The sequence below is a fragment of the Falco punctatus genome, assembly GCF_963210335.1.
Source record: "Falco punctatus genome assembly, chromosome: 1".
In the NCBI taxonomy this organism is placed as follows: Eukaryota; Metazoa; Chordata; class Aves; order Falconiformes; family Falconidae; genus Falco; species Falco punctatus.
In genome coordinates, this window is record NC_137580.1 from 68,883,733 (window position 1) to 68,903,919 (window position 20,187).

General features: G+C 36.6%; 1 protein-coding gene across 2 annotated transcripts in view; it reads left to right on the top strand.

Annotated features, from left to right (window-relative positions):
* Positions 1-20,187, top strand: part of TBCK (TBC1 domain containing kinase) — a 117,810-nt gene that overhangs the window by 84,594 nt on the left and 13,029 nt on the right. For both annotated transcript variants that reach the window (XM_080374031.1, XM_080374032.1), the window contains exon 24: positions 15,591-15,766. In XM_080374031.1, coding sequence (XP_080230157.1) covers positions 15,591-15,766 — 176 coding nt within the window. The remainder of the gene's footprint in view (positions 1-15,590; positions 15,767-20,187) is intronic.

The following is a 20,187-nucleotide window of genomic DNA, read 5'->3' on the forward strand; positions in this document are numbered from 1 at the left end:
GAGAGGTAGTATGTGAATTATGCCAGTGTTTGTCTTGGCAAAGAATTACTAGTGGCTAAGAGTATATATGCATTAAATACTTGGTTTAGCAAAAATATTTTTCCCTTCTCTCTCCAGTAAAATCTGATGGTTGTTTCTTTTGTCAAATACACTACCTGATAAATGGCAATTTGAAAATATTCCTTCCTTCCTCACAGCAGTGTAAATCTAGTCAGTCTCTTAAAAAGTAAACAGTTTTATTTGGTTTTTTTTTCCTTCCATGTTTTCCTACAATCAGAATTCATTCATGTGAGTATGTCAGAATAACAGGGGAAGTATATATGGACCTGCCATATCTATTTGGTCAATTGCATTAGGCTTTAGTCTTCCCATCTGTTTTTCCTAACTACTAAGAAACTAAAAACTGTATTGTCAGTTGAGCATATCTTACTTTTTAAGTACTCCTTAAACCAGAGTCCGATATTCAGTTATTTCTGGGGTTTTTTTACTTTAGCTTTGATATTTTTTTTTCTATTGTTGTATTTTCTGGAAGCCTTAAGCCCAAATTCAGGACTCAAAGTGTTAGACATACAAATGCAGAATAAAAGGAAACTCCAAAGAGCTTACAGGATTTAAGAAGTGATAGGTGGATATAGAAAGGCAATTGGAAAGAAAAATGAAATGACAGGAGAATACTGGTTGTTGTCATACAGGAAGTATAGCCAATACAATTGCTGCTGAGCAACATGTTCTAGAAAGATGTGGAGAGACTTTCTGGATGAGCTAAAGGCTGCACATTCATCGAGTAATTGAGACAAGACCTTAGGAAGTCATCTGCAGAAGACAGGCTGAACACTGAATTCAGATGGGGTTGCCCAGGGCTTTGTTCCATCAGGTCATGAAAACTTCCAAGGAAAGAGATTATGCAGTCTCTCTTGGCAGCCTGATCTGATGTCTGACAGTGCTCACAGTGAAAATGTTTTTGTGTATGTGCTAGCTTTTCTTAATGTTACAATAAAGAGTTAAAAGACAAGTCTTCTCAGTTCTGAGGTTGTGCTTGTGCCTTTCTGTGTCCAAGCAAGAGTGAAGGGACTTGGAAGTAGCAAGGAGGGAGACAGGATAAAGCAGCGATGTCTACTGAACTGTAAACAGAACAAAGATTTGTATGTGTAGCAGAGATAAAAATCCATTATTTTGGGTCAAGCAAAGTTTCTTTCAGTATTCTTCTATTTCCTGGAAATTTTGGGGCTGTTTTTTACCAAAAGTAATTTTATTTACATACCAGAAGTTGTGTTTGTTTATGGTGCCAGCAGCTAGGCTCACCCATCCCATAATTTCTAAGGAATTAAGCTAATGTTTTTGCTATGTTGTAGAGAAAGGGGAGAAAAAAAAACACACACAAAAAAACCCCCACGTAACTTCTGTTGCCTTCTCTTTCATTTTTACTTCTTTCTACTTAATAGCAAAGGACTCTTCGTTTACTGCAGTGTATCTGATGGTTTCATTTCTTTTGAAGCTGAAGTGTATTGGACTTTTTGGGTACTGCTGTAGTGGTGTTTTTTAGCTCATCATATGGAGCAGCACTATGTGATATCAGAAATATGTGAACACATTCAGACTTTTTCTGTAGCAGAGAGTAATCTCATGGACGCCTGGAATGACAAGGAAGCAGATTCATATATCAAGTTATAGTCTACAAATATGGTTGCTTTCATGTGCTGTATTTTTGTGTGTTGGATTTTGAGACAGACACGTACAAGCAATATATGTTATGGTTCTGTCAGGACCCATAGTTCAGACTTTGAAAACTCTGCATAGTGTGAGCCACTGATGAGTTACTCCTCATTTGTGACCAGTTCTGCACTTCTGGATATTTGACTTTATAAGATGACGTTTCTCAGGGGTTTGAGCAATGTTGCTAAAACAAATTTGAAAGTATTTGTGAAATACACTATTTACACCCAAAGGTTTTTGGTTTTGGGTTTGGTTTTTTTAACCTTAATCCTGAGCTATCGATCTGTTTCTTCAGACATGTCCTCTACTGGTGGTCCCTTGGGGGGGAACTTTTTTTATACTTGAAAGCTGTAGAATCTGAGTTCAATCTTTAGTACACATAGTAACCTTTAATGGATTTCCTAAAACACCATTGTGTCCTTGCTGGTCAGTCTAGCTCTAAAAAAATTACTTTGCTGTTTCCCCACCTGTTTAGTTGGCCATTATTTGGACAAGCTCTTTGCACTATACTTGTGTCTCCAGTTTTATATTTGTGAGTCACCTCTGTATTTGAGGGTGGGTAGGGTAGGAAACAATTCCTTTGTAACCAAAGCTGTAGGTTTGCTTCTGAAGGGAATTTAGGACTTTCTGAAGCATTGTTTAGTGTATTTAAATCTAAACACCAGCTGTCTCCTATATTTGTATTTTCCTTCTAAACTGTTTCAGTTTAAGTGCTTTTTACTGGATACTCAATATTTGTGTGTATCTGCATGTTATAGTGCTTTGGTTAATAATAACATGAGAAGTATTTGCCCCTGGGTGAGCAGTTTTCTCCCTAAATCAGCAGCCAGTAAACCAGAACTCTTTTGACTCTTTTTATCACTAGCATTGCTTAGTATTCATTTTAGTGGCATCTATTTGCAACTTCATAAGTAGGCTTGGATGCTGTCTTCCCTCCTGAACTTGTGTGTTGCTTAATCTTTTACTCTTTCAACCAGTAAGCATATTTCTACTGAGATAAAATCTCAAGGAGGAAATAGTCTCAGAGAGAATGAATATACATCTTAAGTGGTTTTGCATGTTTATTTTGAGAAAGATAAAATGTCAAAAATAAGAACAGAAAACCCTCTTTAAATTCACTACTGAATTTTAATAGTAGTCTACTCAAATTTGTGTCTGTAATTTTTTCTTGACCAGTACATGGATGATTTTTTTTTTTCTTACTCTTTCTGAAACTTACCTTTATCCCCTGGAAACTCCAAAAGTGTTATTCTTGAATGTCAAGGAATCACAGAGACAAGTAACACTTGTCATGTAACGATTTTCTGCTATGTCTGTATCTCCGTTATTATAGACATGGTAGATATACTCTTTCTCTTTCTAAATAAAAACAAGAGAATGATGCAGTTTCTTTATCAATGTCTGCTCAGGTATGGCAGGTGGACTCCCAGAAATCCCGAGGCTGATAGAATTATGCCTTCATCTTGGTCTTTACTGCCAATTCTCTTTTCAAGGGTGGGAGTTCGTGATGAATGTTGGGGAATGAAAGCATTCAACGGGAGAAAAGTCTACCTTACGATTATTGATCCTTGAGCCAATTTAAATGCCACCAATCCAGTTCATCATTTTGGTTTTGATGAATACCTAAGTGGGAAGGTGACTTTAATGGCTTGATGAAACAAGGCAAACATAAGAACATTTCTTTTTACCAAAAATGATATGAGCAAATTTTCCTGATGGTAACTTTTGTTTGCAGATAATCAAGGATAGCTTGCATGACAGACTTCTTACAGATGGGAATTCGGCCTCATTTGCAATAAATATGCCAGAACTCAGTTGCTTCTCATTTGCTGTGTGCACCTAGGATATATTTGGCCATATGTATTGACTGGGTTTATATTAAGCCCTTAAATGGTGTGTGAAGTCTGTCTGTTCTTCTAAAAGAAGCACGATGAGTAGTGTATACCAAGATTTCTGTTTCTTTGTACAAGCTAGGAGATGTCCAAGTGCAGTGGTGCAGTGTCCATGCGGTTCATAATGGCTGGTATATATATTCTGCCTCAAGGGTCTTATGACTGCCTCAACAGAAAGATATTCCTCAGATGTCTTTAGTTCATGTTGTTTAAAGCATTAACTGACCAAGATCTAAGTTATGTTTCTAATTTATTTTGCACATGCCTCTGATGCTTCTGTTTTCTGATTGTAGCCACCAGCAAGCTGCCAGCAGCTTGAGTGAGAAATCAGGTTTATTTGTAATTTTTGAGATGGGTTGGTTAAAATAAACCTTTTATGTCATTCTCCTATGAGTGAATAAACAAATCACTATTTAATTAGACATGTCATAAGCTCACCAAGTTCTAGCAAATATTTTTAGGAATTGTTGCAAGCTTTAAAACTTTCTCTGTATATTTTTTAGCTTTTTTAAGTTTTTACAATACTCATAAGCCAGGCAGCCAGCAATCAGGAAGTGGGGGGAGTGTAAGGAAACCTCTTCTTCCAGTGCTTTGGTTCTGCAGGCTAAATTAGCTGAAGGAAGCCTTTTTTAGTACTTTCTTTACTCTGCTTGGTTTTCAAAATGTGAATGTATCTTCTTATGTTTTAGGACTTTTTCTGATAGAAGATTAAGTATTAAATTACCAGAGTGGATAAAACAAGAAATATATGGCTTAGGAAATAACTGATCTTGAATATTAATTTAAGAGTCTTTAATGAATGTTGTGATGTTTTTTTAAGTTGTAATATAAATACCAGTTATTTTAATTGAATGTAAACTCATTGGAACAAGTGTGCTGTGTTGTTTCTTAGTTGAGGCAGAATTAGAGTATGTTTATAATAATGTAAATATTATTTACATGGTGCTTTAATAGTTTGTTAGATACTCACTTAGATCATATTTAAGGATTGTAAACATATCTTGCACACTTTGTTTCTGAGTCAGTCTGGGATGTATTTAAGTGGGGCAGTTGGAGCAGCCACAGCACTCTGCTGCCTTAGGCTCAGGTTCTGGATTCACTGATTGTCCACCTAGTCTTTCCTCACAAGTCTCTGCAATTATACTCACTTTGAAGTGAAAGTGGGGTGTATTTGACCTTTTTGACCTCCTACAATTGGGATTCCATGACTGATTAACGAATGTGCTGGGTGGGTGAGGTGAGGATAATTACACCTGTCAAATTAATTTAAAAAAAATTTAGCCAGTTCTCTTTCTCTGCACCTTGTGGGAATGTTGTGGTTTCAGTTTTGGTTTTTGGTTTTTTTCCTGATTTGGAAATTGTTTTAAAATCAGATTCTGAGTTTAAAATCAGATTGTGAAATTGATCAATTAAATATTGGGAGTTTCATTTGTCTTTTTTTTTTTTTTAAGTTTTACTTTAAAAAATCATAAACAGTAGGCACTGTATAGCAGAGTAAGAAATATAGCAGCTATCATTGCCACCCTTTAATGTGTGGAATTTATTGACAAATGAGCTGTTTACAAGATAAAGAGAGGTTTGGACCCATAGTAAAGTAATAAACGCAACAGAACAGTGCATTCAAGTTTGCTACAGCTGTTAAATAGTTTGGATTTCAGCCAACTCTGTTTTTCCTTTCTGCACCCAATCTTAGCCCCTGTGGAGGGTATCCTGTGTGATGACACTGTTTGAAATGCATATGGTAGTACTGGTAATGTGGTCTGAGGTCAGTCCTTGCCAAAGTAAACTATTGGAAGATTCAAATGAAAAATGGAGGAAAACCAGAATTTCTGAGTTCTCTCTGGCCAGTGTTGTATGTGCCCAGCTGTACTCAACACTCAGCTGGCAATCTGATTCTGAGCTCTGCAAAAGTAGCACGGTGGCTTTTACCTGTGCTTTTTCTGTCTGCATTGATTGATGCCAGTTTTTCTCACTGATTATTGATGGGTGATCTCTGTGATATGTGAGGTGGTGTCATTCCATTCTTGAAAGCTTGATGTTGTGCAACTGTTTCTTTCCATAAGTACAGCTGGAGCAAAGCCTTATGTTATAACTAAGTTTTAGCAAGCAGAAATTTGCTCTGTCTCACTAAAGAGTAGTAGCAGTAAGCTATTTTTCAAACACTTCCTTCTTTTTTTTTTTTTTTTTGTTTCTGTTTATGCACATCCAGTGCATGGAGAATGTTAGGATGTAGTTATACACCTTAGAGTTTTTTATTTATTGGATATTTATATTTTTGTAGATTGCCTACAATGGTGTTTGAAGATGTTTGGAGGATATTTATGAATGATAAATATATACATAAATACCTTAGGTAATTATTTATTGGATTCCTGACAATATGATGTAAAGTTAATGTTTTGTGAGGGATGCTTTAGAATTTTCTCCTGAGAAATACATCAAGAGATCAGCTCATGAGCTGCTGAGGAGGGAACAATTTCAGGCTGTTGTGGTCCTGAATTGCAAGCTGGCTGTCTGGATGAAGACACAGTTATTTTGCTTGTTCCCACATCTTATAGCACTGACTCCGGACTTCTTTGAGAGCGAGAACTATAGTGGAAATAAGTTTTTGGCAACCATTATAAATACTTGGTGTGTTTTCATGGGTGATAGTTTTATTTCATACTTAAATAATCCATATTTTATCAAAAAAAAAATAATAGTGGCCTACATCTAAAAAGAAAGGAAAATGAAAAAGAAGTGCAGTGTGTATGTGAAAAAAGAAAAAAGTAACACCAGAATAACCCAATGAGTGTGCTAAAATTAGGTTTATGATCAGCATGGATCTAAGAAGATTAATGTTTTATTCAGCATTAGGAACAATTAGATACTGCAGAGACAAATGGTCCACTTGGTATTACATTTTTGATGTGTATGCTTGTAGCATTACAAGGCAATGGAGTTTGGGAGAAATTTTTGAAGTCAGGTTTTGGAGAAGAAGTAAACTCAAGAATCTTAGTAGTTTATTTCACGGACAAATATGCTAAGGTGCACAGACATAGCTACCTCCTGCCACTCACAGCAACTCTTAATTCCAGCATACACCATCCCGTGTGTGTGCCATATATTCCTGCTGTGGAAGTTATGTCCTGGAGCACAGTGCTGTGGAACAGTGCTATTGAGAAGACATAAGAAAAATGAAATTTCACCATATGGGGTGGGGATGTATTATGTTGGAGACGCTTATTTCTATTAAAGGCCTAAGGTGTTTTTTTTCTCTACTCTGTAGTCCTCTGTCCTACCCTATTCTTTTTCTCTAAATAGGTCTCTATAGGAGCCCACCTTAGGCTAACCTCGAATCCAGGATTCCATTGCATCCCTTAATGCTCCTCAGGCCAGGCTAAGTGCTGTGCATTTTCTCAGTTGGGTCAAGATGCAGTGTCACTATGATCTAACTTTATTGTGAAGTGCAGTGAGATGATGAAAAATACTTTCCTGAATACAGCTCTTTTGCCTGGTGCTGTTGCTGCGTTCTTGCAGTTGGTGGGCTAGTACAAATTGGCTGGTGGCCTATGTGATCGTGTCATCATCTTCATCTGCTAGTAAAAAGGTTATGGCTATGTAAATGTATTTTCTCATCTGCCATTGTTGCCAGTGGAAAATCTGATTTTCAAATATGTGTGACAGCATAACTAGAAAAAAGAGTACGCCTTGATTGTGAAGGTGAATCTGCAGCAAGTGGTAGTCACGGAGCCACATGAATGAACACATTCTAGGTAGATGGGCATAATGTTTCTGTTGATGCTAAAATGATGACTTACATGTATCTCACCAAAACTTTGGCACAGTTTTCTAAAATGAGCAGAGTGGTACAGAAATCCAAGGAGATTGATGTGAAAAGCACATACAGCTTACAGTGTAACTGTCTGGCTAACCAAATTATCAAACTTTTTGACAGTTGCTGAAATTCGGCACTCCTCTTAATAGTCACCAGTTAAGGTAGAGCCTTAACAGTACATTCTGCTCTTTGGCAGGCTTCACAGTGGTAAATAACTCTCAGCTGTGCTGTCATTGTTCAGAAAACAGGAATCATGGATGAATAGCAACTGCACTTGAATCCTGAAAAAAGATGGATTGTCTAAATCCAAGGTCTTTGACACCAAGTGACATACATGATCACATTGTGAGGGAAAGGAAGTTCCTTTTTCAGTTGCCATTTGCATTGAGATGTGATATTAAATTCCTGTTGGTTTTGTTTTTGAAGAAAGCGAGGGAATCTCTGACAGTTTGTATTCTTAACATCCTGTAGTATTTTTTCTCAAAGCAAAGTAATAACATGTCAAGGAGAGAGCATCTATCAAGGAAAAAAAAGAGGCACTGATGAGAAGTGGGGAAGGCTTGCAAGATCATTCATGCTGCTGATTTTACTTCATTTTATTTCATGTTAAAGCATCTTGTGGGTATTTTCAGGCAGAACTGGATTATGGCTCAGCTTTGTATTTTAGAATGGTTCCCTGCAGTGGTGAGAAGTGTTTACCCATTTTATCATTTCGCATCATGTCTGCCTAGCTGCAAAAGGGAATAACTTGTCTTTCTGCTCTGCTGACTCAGCTTATTCACTCAATTACGTTATTCCAGGGAGAAAAGAGACAAGTTTCTGTAATAATGAGTTACTTTGGCAAGCAGAGCTCACTCAAATTTTTGTAGACTGCCTACAGTGGTGTTTGAAGATGTTTGGAGGATATTTATGAATGATAATTAGCTACAGGTTGCTGTTTGTGCACTCCTTAAGGTGTGGGTTATGGAGCAGGGCACCTTGTGGGGGAGTCAGAGTGGTAGAGGGGGTGGAAGAATACCGCTTGCAAAATGAAACAGAGCAAACTGAAGAATTAGGAAGTAGAGGGAGATAGGGAACATAGAGAAGGTAATCACCAATGTTTTCACTTGGAAATGTGACAAGTAGAACAGGATGGCAAGGGAGGACTGAATCTGAAGTGTAAGAATGGGTTTGCTAGAGAGACGGTGTAGAGAAGTGGTTCTTGAGTGTTTGAAAAATTAGAGAAACCAGTTCCTGAAATCTGGAAATTTGGCTGCTGCCACTTTATAAGTAGTCTTGATTGAACATCAGAAAACATTGAAGCCTTTTTCTGTGATCCTTTGCTAATAACAGTCATAAAAGCCGGGGAGGATATGATTAGGGAGCGTCTCAAGACACGTATTCCTTTTTATTTATGATCATTAGACTACTTCCCTTCCTGTATAGGCCTCTTTCTGTCAGTAACAGTAGATTTAAGCATCATTCTTTCTCCATTGGTGCAGGAATTAAGTACTTTTTATCTGGCCATCAGAATTCAAGGGAGCAATGGGAGTCATTCTCTTTGTTTAAAAACAAACAAACAAAAATATCCCGCCAAAAATAAACATGCAAAGTTCCTAGGGAATGAAGTGCTGCCTTCATCTACTTAATTATAAAGGATATAAACGAAACAATTCACATGGAAAATACTAGTGCGAACACACTAGTAATGATTAGTTTCAGTCATAAAATCCTTTTAGATGATGCAGGTAAAATCCAGTGTTCTTACTTGGTCTTGTTTTCAGATACTTCCTGAAAACTGACTCTGCCTGTCATAAAAACTGCTTTTTTGATAAAAATGTGATAGCAGTGGCTTTGTCTACAAATCTGTTCTGAAGTGTCCTGTTCTTGCTTATTCTCCCTCTTCATTTCTACCAGTTGTTTTCATCTGACTGCTATATTTTAGTTGGTATAAAATAACACTACTCTGTATAAATATATTTATCCCAAAGCTTATATGATGGCACCATGACATTAAATATTATGTTAGGTGGAATTCACTGTAAAAAATGTATTAGTTTTCTTCCATTATGGTTCTTTAAACTAAAACCAAACACAAACAGCAATGTCTGTTACAAGCTAGTGGACCCTTGATTCAGAGTTGCGTCTGTGGTTGCTATGTGAATCTGCTTTTGTCTCTTTCTCTGTTTGATTAGTTCTTCAGAAATCTTTTGAAACCATTATCTTCTAAGCTGGCTTTAAAATATTTTTGTCATCTTATTCTTAGGTATACGTGCATACATTGATTTAGAAATGAAACATTGTGTTCCAAAAATATGGAATAACATCTTCCGTGAAGCATGTTTCTTTATGAAGGATTTTGATACTTCGAATAGATTATTTTACTTGAACCCCAGATTTTAATTATACTGACTTTCAGGCTGAAGTTCCTTCTGTATTATATTTGCGGCATTAAGTTTTGCCAACTTCAAAGACAAAAGCAGGGGAACCCTGCTTCAACTCAGATAAAGCTGTCCTTCACATGGATAAAAAGTTGCTTTACAGCTTCTGTGTTTATCAGATGAGAATGTTAAGTTCAGGTTCAGCAGAACTAAAGATTCTTGCTTATTTTCTCAAAAAAACTTTTTATATCTCCATTTAATAGCCAGGATGAAATGCCTGTAAGAGATTACAGACTAATGGAACAAGAGATAGGAGCCAGCCTCATGTTCTTGGAGTGCTTTAATCTTTCCGAAGCTTGACTTCTAATTTGAGAGTGCTTAAGCAGCTTTAATTCTTAATATTAAAAAAATAATAATTAAATTCTTAATGCCTGTTTCTTCTTATTAAGAGCAGTAAATGCATATGGCTTAGCAATTCCCAGGCCTATTTGAAAATTAATGGGGTGAGAAGAATAAGTACTTTGAAAGTAAAGAATTTAGGGTGTTGTCAGAGAAACTTTTAGGAGGCAAGTAGACCTCAGACTTCAGCTTAATTACTCTTTTTCCTATTTCCAGCCTACTGATTAAGCAGTCTTCCCTGATAAACAACTTCTTCTAGATGACTAGTCTAAAGGAAGATTCATGCTTGAAGTTAGGATATGCTAAAATAAGTCTTTTTTCTTTGCAGGAAAACAGACAAAGCAACTTAAGTAGTAAACTCAGTATCTTAGCACATATGTACATGTGTGTGAAAATGTGTGTGTATCTTTCTGATAATTCTTACCTTTTCTAAGTAATGACAGTCAGTTTATCTCTGTATATGAACACAGTTCTCAATATTAGTGCTGTAGTCAGTATACAATTTCTTATGTTACCTCTAAAACCATGAGTATGTTGACTAAACTGTTGGAGCGCTACACAAATGTGCAACTGGACTTTTAACTACCCTCTGGCACTGTGCTTAAAGTAGAGCTTTTGCCTTTTTTTAAGAAAGAGTAAGGGGTGTTTTTTTAGAAATCATATACCATGTTTGCCTTGTAAAAGAGTAAATAGATCACAGGAGAAGAATAATTGAAGGGAAGAAACAAGTGTCTTTTGTATGTGATATGCTATTTCGACTTAAGCTTTTCCCAGTTGTTATCCTGGGTATTTTTTGTTAATTGATCTGTTTGTACCCCGCAATAAAGTAGTAAGTATTTCTAGTGTGGAAGTTCAGGTTTTTAGAATAGTCCTTATACTCCCTTCATTATTTAAAACAAACAAACAATTGCAGATGAGGAATTGAACCAGATATTGTAAGCAGATGTCCTGAGATGTGACTGTCTGCAACTTCATTTAGCTGGACTCAAAATCTCAGTTGGATACTACTTGCTCTTCACAATTTGTTGGATGTTTGTAAATAATTACTAAGAGACTGTCAGTGCCATAAACTTTTCCCAAAAGAAGCTAACCTTACTCAAAGGATTTGGTTTAAATTGGGCCCTTTCCCTTCCTTCACCTGTTGTTTCCCAGCCAGAAACCAATGCCTGCAGTGACATAATAAAGCCTAAACAGGGAATTGAAGCCAGCAGTCAGGACAAATGTTAAGCCTCCTGTCTTAAAATGTCAGCCTGCATCTCATGCATCTCCTTTTACTTGGCCGGGCTGAGGCAAAGAGAGTACTCAGTGAGGTAGTAGAAAACATCTGGAACACTGTTGCAGAGAGGAGTAGGAAAGGTGTTAGTTTCAAAAGAAGTTGCAAGATTTGGGTGCCCAGGGGCCATGACCATCTCAAGAGCTGTCTGAACTCAAGTCCAATGCCAAACTACAAGTATGTCTAGCAGGATGGTGGTATGATAAGGAGGTGTGAGCAGGACTGGGGAGAAGGATTGACAGCATGGTGTTAGCTGTGTTCAGCTTGTGCTGCATGAAAGTTCATTAGAAAATTCCTGTGAGAAAATCTCTGACATGAAATATAGTTGTTGCCAGATACAGAATATAAAGTCAAATTTTTAAATGTAGTTAGGAAAGATGATCTTATAAGCGCATGCACTTATTTCACTTTGCAATTTCAAGGAAAGAAATTAGTCTCATAAAACAGTTGTTAAAATAATTTATTCATTAATTCTATTTTCTGCAAGTCTGTCAAGGAGCTTTAGGCTGCAGCTTTGTATCACTGAACATACACCATTTAGGCAGATCTGGACATACTAGGTCAAAGCAAAACAAAGATGGTTCTCAAATTCACAGCTGAATCTGTTTCTCCTTATTTTCAGCCCAGTTAAAGGAGGGGGGAAAAAAATAATCCTTGTCCTGGTTATTAAAAACTATTGACATGACAAATAGGATCTACCTGTGCAGCACTTCTTGTGGCTTTTATGTTTTTGGCTAAGGAGAAACTGCTTTTACATTAGTATAGGTGAGTTTTCACTGGTTTGTTTTCTGCTGTAGACTTCATGCTTTCCTCTTAAACTTTTACTGTTTCCTGAGGCATTCATCTCATCTGCTGAATTAGGCAAGAATTTTATAAATAAAAGTAGGAAGTGGTTGTGTAACTAGACTCCATCATAATGTAAATGTTTCTCCAGAAGACTTAATTCAGGTCATCTCAGCCAGCTTCACTGGCATAGTCTGCATTTTTATAATGCCTGACTTTGCTACCTGAGTATTTATTATTCCCTGTAATCCTCTGACCCTGCTTCAAGGATTGAACTGTTTTTGCAGCGGACTTGCTTCCCTTCCCTCGGTGCTGCTCCACAAACATTCTCCTGAGGGAGAAGCTGTCGGCAGGAGGGTGTAGTGATGTCTGCCAGCTTTAGTCACCAGGCAAATTAAGCTGTCTCAACCAAATGTGTAATTAGGTAATCACTACTTTACCTACATTACTACCTTTCTTGGATATTGCAAGTTTGTGTCTGCTGTGAAGCCCCTAGACATGGACTGCTAGATTTGTTTGGCAAGTCAGAAGTTTGTGAGAAGAGTTTGACTACTTTGTTCCTCCTCCTCCCCTTTGATGCAATTCATTTCCTTGGACTCCTTGGGGAAATTCAGCTACTCAGCTGCAAAGTGACTTTAGACAGCAACTGGGAGTTGGCTGTGTCCTCTGTCATACTGTTATTTTTATGGAAACGGGTCTCCCTTGAGTATTATCTATTATGTTTAAACAAATAATACGTTATCCATAAAATCAAGCATTTTTCTGATTATAAAGCATCACAACCTCTATTATTCTGAACTTGGGAGGAAATTACATGCTAAGACTAGCAATTTGTAAATTCTTTTGTTTTGAATATTATCATATACAATGGAAAAGGCAGTTTGGTGGACTAATATATTCCATGAATTAAAATTATTGGCTTTCTTTTTAATTTTGAGTGCTTTTTGATAACCAGCTTTACAGCAGAGGTATTTCTAACTGCAGAAGGACTGCCGAAGTAGTCTTTTTTTTTCAGGGATATAACTCAGGAAAAGATGTGTATGCCTCTCTATTCTTTCTAGCATGTTCTCTAAACTTTGAATAGTCCTCAGTTTAAATGACAAACTATTATGTTTAGAAGCCAAAACAAAAGCTAGAGCTAACAATAGTCAGTTGGGTTAATACGAATTAGTAATGCCTCCATTTCCTTCAGTGTGTTACTCCTGTTCTCTTTAATCTGTTTCATGGATTATAAGCACATAGTGTCTTGAATTGGTGTGGTCACTGCAGTCTAAAAGGTGATAGAAATGGAATATTTTTTCAAAGCAGAAAATTTGCTACTGTGATGCTCTTAGAAAAGACCTATATTTTGACTGCACTGTATAGACTCATTCTGTTTGTTCTGTTTATCTGCTCTTTTTATTTTTCACTTTATGTAGTCCATCTCTATGCCTGTGCTCGTTCTGAACAACTGCAGTGCGCACAAGCAAATCTTCATGATGAAATGGTTGGCTTTTTCAGTAATGTAGGCCTTCTTCCTCAAGGATAAGGTATCTAAACAGTCTGAAGATCTTTCACAAGATGCTCCCTGTAACCAATCCTAGTTATTCTGTTTGTTCCTGTCTCCTGACAAGCCAGAATAACTCACTAGAAACAGCTGTGGACTTAGTTATAAACAACTTTTGCCTCTATTTGACCTCCTGCTGAACAGGGCACAGTGGTTGCACAAGACAAGCCAGTTCTGTTTTAAGATGACTAAGCTCTATCTTTGATGTACATATGTATCTTTGACGTCATAACTCTTGCAGTAAGTTGAGTTCCATAATGTTTTGGGGTTTTTTGCATATGTAACCAATCTGTTAATTCTGTATCTGCTGAATTAAAGTATAATGAAAACAAGCTGCTTTAAAAATCTACCTGTGATGGCAAAGACACCAATAGGAAAAAAAAAGGTTTTGCTGCAGAAGGCTATAAATAAGCATAACTTACTAGCTCCTTAACTTTACTGTGCATGCTAATGTATTTTTAATTACATAGTGTATGAAAGTTTTTTTAAAAAAAAGTACTTTCAACATTTAATTGAAGTGATATGAGGACCTTTTAGTGTAAGTATGGTTCTGGAAGTTCCACCAGGGTAGCTTAGACCATTAAAGAAAAAGGTCTCGTGTTTGCATATGTAATAATAGCAAAGGTGACTAGCAGTCATTCAGCTTTCAGATCTTCACATTGGTTTTGCAAACCCAGTGTTCTCAGGGAGAAAAGCCTAGGGCATACTGCAGATCTTCTTGCCTATCACTTATAAAGAATCAGAGTTTTACCCTAATGAATGAGCTGAAGGTTTCCCTTATGCTTTTTTTTTTGAGTGAGTCAAGCTAATTCTTTTGGGTGAAAGTATAATTGTAATGGCATTTAAAAGTTTCAGCAGTGTAAAACCTCTGAAGGAAGGTGGAGACATGCCTTCAAACACTTCACAATGTCTTATGGTGACCATATTTTACTTTTTCTGCTGCAATTCAGAGATTTGTATGTGTTGGTAATTAATGAAAATACAGGATTTTTGCATTCTCTGTTATTCACAAAAATAAGGAAGTTTGTTGGTGGTTTTTTTTTCCTTAACTTAGATATGCATGGGCTTTTAAGAATGTGAAATGAAGAAAAGCTAGCACTTAGAGATAATTCTGAGATAATTCACAGTGAAGGCTCTTTTATGAAAAACAGTTTAAGTATTATCAAGACTAGTTGCTTGAGTACTACCAGGTGTGTGGCATTGTCATTATCTGTTGTGTCCCCCAATTCTTCCACAAAACAAAGGAACAGATTTTCTGGGTTATAATACAGGGCTATTTCTTACATTTCTGGTGTCCTGATTTATGCCTAGTCTTTGGGCTGGGGTAATGCCTGGTGTTTAGATAGCTCTGTATCTTGCAGAGGCATCCCTGCATGTTCTGTGTCAGGTTTCCAATGGCTACCCTTTTTTCCTCCTCCTAGCACAAGGCCTTTCAGAGAGTGCTTTCTAGCTCATTTACTTAATTGCTGATGCTGAGAAACTTTCTGTGAGTTTTATGACCCCCTCACCACAGTGAATAATTCATTAAAATTAATTAAGAAATTGCAAACTAAAATAGTTCACACAGATGATCAAACAATTGTATTTTTTAACAACTTCAACAGAAAATAGGGCAGACAGGCATTTGGTAGTACACTGGAGCTTCTCTGTGTGGCTAGTTTAACTCAGACTAGTTCAGAGTTACAAGGAAAAGATCTGTTTCTGTCTAACTGGGTTGTTAGGCTTCGAGGTTGTCAACTAAGTAGAGGTTTCAAAGAACACCATGTCTGTAATTGTCACCTCTAATATTATTTTTTTTCTTTTAAAGTCTAGGGATTCCATCAAGTTGGATGACCTGAAGGCAGAGGTATCACCCCGCATTTCAGCAGAAGATCTGATTGATTTGTGTGAGTTGACAGGACCTAGTCATTCCAAAACACCTGTGAAGAAAACAAAGTCTAGCAAGCCAAAGCTGCTGGTGGTAGACATTCGTAACAGTGAAGAGTATCCTTCAAATCTGAGTGCCAGCCTTGCCAAGCCATGCTTGCGTCCATTACTTCCTCATGGTGTGCAGCCAGTAAGATATTAGAATGGTAACTAGTGGAAAGGGATGTGGTAGAGGCACAGTGGAAGGATTTTTGTCATGGAGAGGTCTGGTTTGCAGAGAGGAGGACAGACGGATGTATTTTTACCTTCCCATTTTAAGCTGTGGGTCTAGTGAAACCACTTTGTACCAGTAGCATAAGTGCTTTAATACTACCTCTTTTTGTGACAGGTGTTGTCAGCAGACCTTCCCCATTTAATATGACCAGTATTTTGAAATGGTGTGAGGCTTTCCAAATAAGTGGAAGGGACATAGAGAAGACTTGATAGCTCATGTGTTTTGCCAATCCCTCAGTGGAAAATCAATGCTCATTGAGTACCTTTTTGCTACTGACAGGTAATGTAGCCATATAGCTGCCCTAACTTACATTCTTTAGTTAGCTTACAATCAGAGAAGTCTTAAACATGTCTTGAAGCTGTATTTTTATCAAGGTTGTTTCACTGTCTATACCTTACCCATTTGTTCTTTATCAAATATGTAGTTCTTTGCCTGTGGAGTATTATTGGTTTTTTTACTGTTTTTCTGAACAGTGTGGTTATGGGGCTGGATTTGTTAGGTTTTAGAAGGGGGAGTCCATACAAGTGTGCTTTGCCAGAAACACACATCTTCATTAACATCCATCTAAAAGTGAGAATAATTACAAGAGTTTTATTAGAGGTAACTTCTAACGTTATGCCAAGTATTTTGGAAAATACTTGCTGTTGGTTTGTATCATTTTTTCTGAAGTATTGCTCCTTTCATAATAATAAAGGTGATGTAGGTAGTTGTTTCTGTTGTAGATGTACTCTTAGCAGCTTACTGTGTCACAAGCTATAATTCTTAATGGGAAAACAATACTCAATAGAAAAATAACAAAAGACTCATGAGGTTTAGTCCACCTCTTTCTTTGAGAAAGGAAGATCATTCCTTTTGCCTATCTCTGGCTTGTTCTTCAAGAACTCCAATGACAAAGATTCAACAGGCTCCCAACATCTTTATCATTAGAAAAGATCCTCCACTGTCTTAACAAATGTGGCTAACATAGTGCATTTGTATTAGAAATGTGTGAATTATAGGCAGTGAAGTGAATGGTGAAATGGCAGATGCCAGTATTTGGGCTAAAATACATAGTAAAAAAATAAATAATGTTTCAACCTCATTTTTTTCCACCTAGTTTGTTAAAATACCACTTTAAAGATATTTATTTGTATATGCAGAAAAATACTGCTACTAACATTTTTCTCTATTAAATATTTAGCAATATTTATGACAAAGTGTGGTGAAATAGAAAAATTAATATTATTGTTACTATGTAGAGGTAAATTTATTATTTACATAGTAAACAGAGTAGTATAATTGGACTGTTCTAAATTAATACTGTTATTTTCAAGGAATTATAATTTTATTGTATGCCAGACTTGAGCCTGTGATGTGATCTGCTGTGTAGATAAAACAGAATGGTCAAAGAAACACAAAAAAGTAATTTTTCTTTTACTTGCATGTATTAATTTCATGCATCAATTAAGGATTCCAATTAAGTAGAGATTCATGTGTCTGAGATGTTTGACTCTTTATTTTCTGGACTCCAGCAGCTGCTTTACTCCTGGATCTAAATTGTTGAAAATGTGGTCATCGTTATTCAGAAGATGGTAAAAGTGCAGCCTATTTTCTGGGAGATAAATTCTTCATCAAGAGATAATACTTCTTAGACTTCAGATTAAAAGTGATGTCCCTGGAATTAAAAACTATAAAACATTATTGTTACTGCTTAGAAGGCCTTGATACTACTGAGTTAAATGTTTCTGTGTCTACATGCATCCTTCTGTTGTTATTTAAGCTACTTCCTAGAAATCAAGAAGAATTCAGAAGGACAGCAAGTAATATAAAATGCTGAGACTACAATCATTGCACTGAAAGGCTATCATCTGTGTATAATAGTGGATTTATTAATATTGTAATCAGGATCAAAGGCAAGGTGTTTGCTTAAATGTTTCCATAGCTTTCCTTATAGCTTGATGATAGGTTCTACTCTACTGTTGTATAAATCCTGTTCTACTCTAGCAGAGTGGATTCAAAATTTCAGTTATTTTAAAATCATTTGACTGTTGTGAAGTTTTATGGCGCTGCCTTTCACATTACAAAACTTTAATCAGGTTTTCCATTTGTAGCTCTTGAATGAGGAGGTATGCCAGAGAGAGAATTTCCATAGCTTGAACAGTGTACTGTGATGGCTGCTGCTGTTGTTTTGGTCTGGTTGGAGTTTGTGGGAGACTAAAATGTCCTGTCCTTTAAGTAAGAGTGGACTTAAATCCTAATACCTATCTGGTGTTAGTAGGTTGGAAATGTCTTTATTAAAAAGACTGGTAGGTAGTAAAATTACCCCTTGAGTGGGCTGGCTTGTATGTCAGTTGTAGAAGAAAGAAAATACGGTGTATAGAAAACTATTAAGCTGTCAGCAGTTCTGAATGTACATGGGAAGCCATAGGAATACTGTGTTCAGTGTCCTGTTCGTTCTTGCAGTAAGGAAAGTTTTTGTGTTTGCCACAAACTTTCAACAAACTGTGCAATGGGATCAGACAATCTGTATGTTACTGTGGTATGTTTTAAAATGTGACAGACCACTATGAGGCATTTCAAAAATGTGATCGTTTTTGTCAGTAGTTTTTCCTCATCATCGATGCCTGTCATGCTAAACTTCACTCTCACTTTGTTTTCAGTGTGATTTGAAAAAAGCATGAGAGGATTTTCAACATGTATCAAACATGCTTCATATTTCATACTAGGATGCAGTTGAAAGCTAAGGTTTTGTTTTGTAATGAAGCTCACGTTGCAAGGCTGAGAGCTGCTAGCCCTTTTCCCAATAGACAACTTTGCAACAGGAGACTAATAAAAAGGTAATATACTCAAAGCAGTGTCTCTGGCCAGCAATTCATCTAAGGCTCATTTCATTAAGCATGTTAGCAGAAACATGGCAGCCTTCCATACCTGTTAGCAAAGTTATTTGGCTTTATATATATACACACACATATATAGCTAAGCTGCATACTTACAGTCTCTCAGTCTGTAGCACAAAACTTTGGCTTTTTCATTAATTGTCTTTAGTACTGGAATGCTTAAGATGGTCACTTAAGATTAGGGACAATGTGAATGACAGCAAATACATTTTGGATCTATCTGGTTTGGTACTATTGATATCAAATGTATGTCTTTGTTAAGAGATTAAGTCAACTTTCTCTGAGCATTTAAGCATTCTTAATGGCATAAGTGTGAGCAACTAAATCTGTCCAAAGTAATTTTCAGTCTTGTGATAGTTTCAGAACTTTTACCCTCGTTAGTAATAATGAGTGATGTGGTTTCCCCTGGGGAAAAGGAGGTTGACACAAATTAGTGAAGGAGGGGTGTCATAATTTTCGCCTTCAAAATAGAAGCAAACTGACAACACAAATGAATGGTACATGATCATATTTTGTTCATTCAAATGTTTATATATAGCCACATTTTTCCCACAGTTAACAATGATGATCATAAAGCTGAAACTGTTACATAAATCACGAGAAATGAATGCTAGTATTAACCTAAGTCAATTAAATCTTACCTTTATTTAAGGCAGCTCCTATATTGAAAAAGAGCCTGGGATTTAATTATAAATTAAACTAGCTTTCTGCAAGTACAGTAATAAAGAGTGACTAATCTGGTTATTTTATATTGTGTCTATTTTTGCAGAACTTTGCTGTCTCCCGTCTCTTCAATGGTATTCTTGTTTATTGTTGGGGAAGGGGAGTGTTCCAGGCATGTGTGTACAGTCTATGAAAGTAATTCAGAAGTTTGTGTAGGTCATGGTGCATTTTCAAATTCATGAGAAGCTAGGTACTAGTGGTCCAACTTAATTTTATTGAAGAGACTCACATTCAATATTTGTTCATAAAATCTCCATGGAATGATCATCCTATGAAAGTGAAGCACAACTAACTATATATCAGAGTTGCTGGCACTCACCTGTTGCTTGCTTTTCAAGACCCAATATAGGCTCACTGTTAGTGGGACTCCAGATAATATGTATGATACTCATTGTTTGGGAATCTGAGCGCATGTACATTAGAATTTCAGTTTGGATCAAAGTGTAGGGGGCTTATGGGGGTTGGCAGAAGGTTTAAGGAAATTTCCCAATAATCCCTGTTTAATTTTGGTTCTCATTGTAAGTGCTTCATTCCTTTTACATAAAACTCTTCTGGAAGAGGTGCTCCAGCTGCTTATTGGTATTTGGCTCCTGTTGTCAGAGTTGATTTGCAGTAAAATCCACAGAAATACGTATATTGTATGTATGTGGATACTGGTTCTTTAG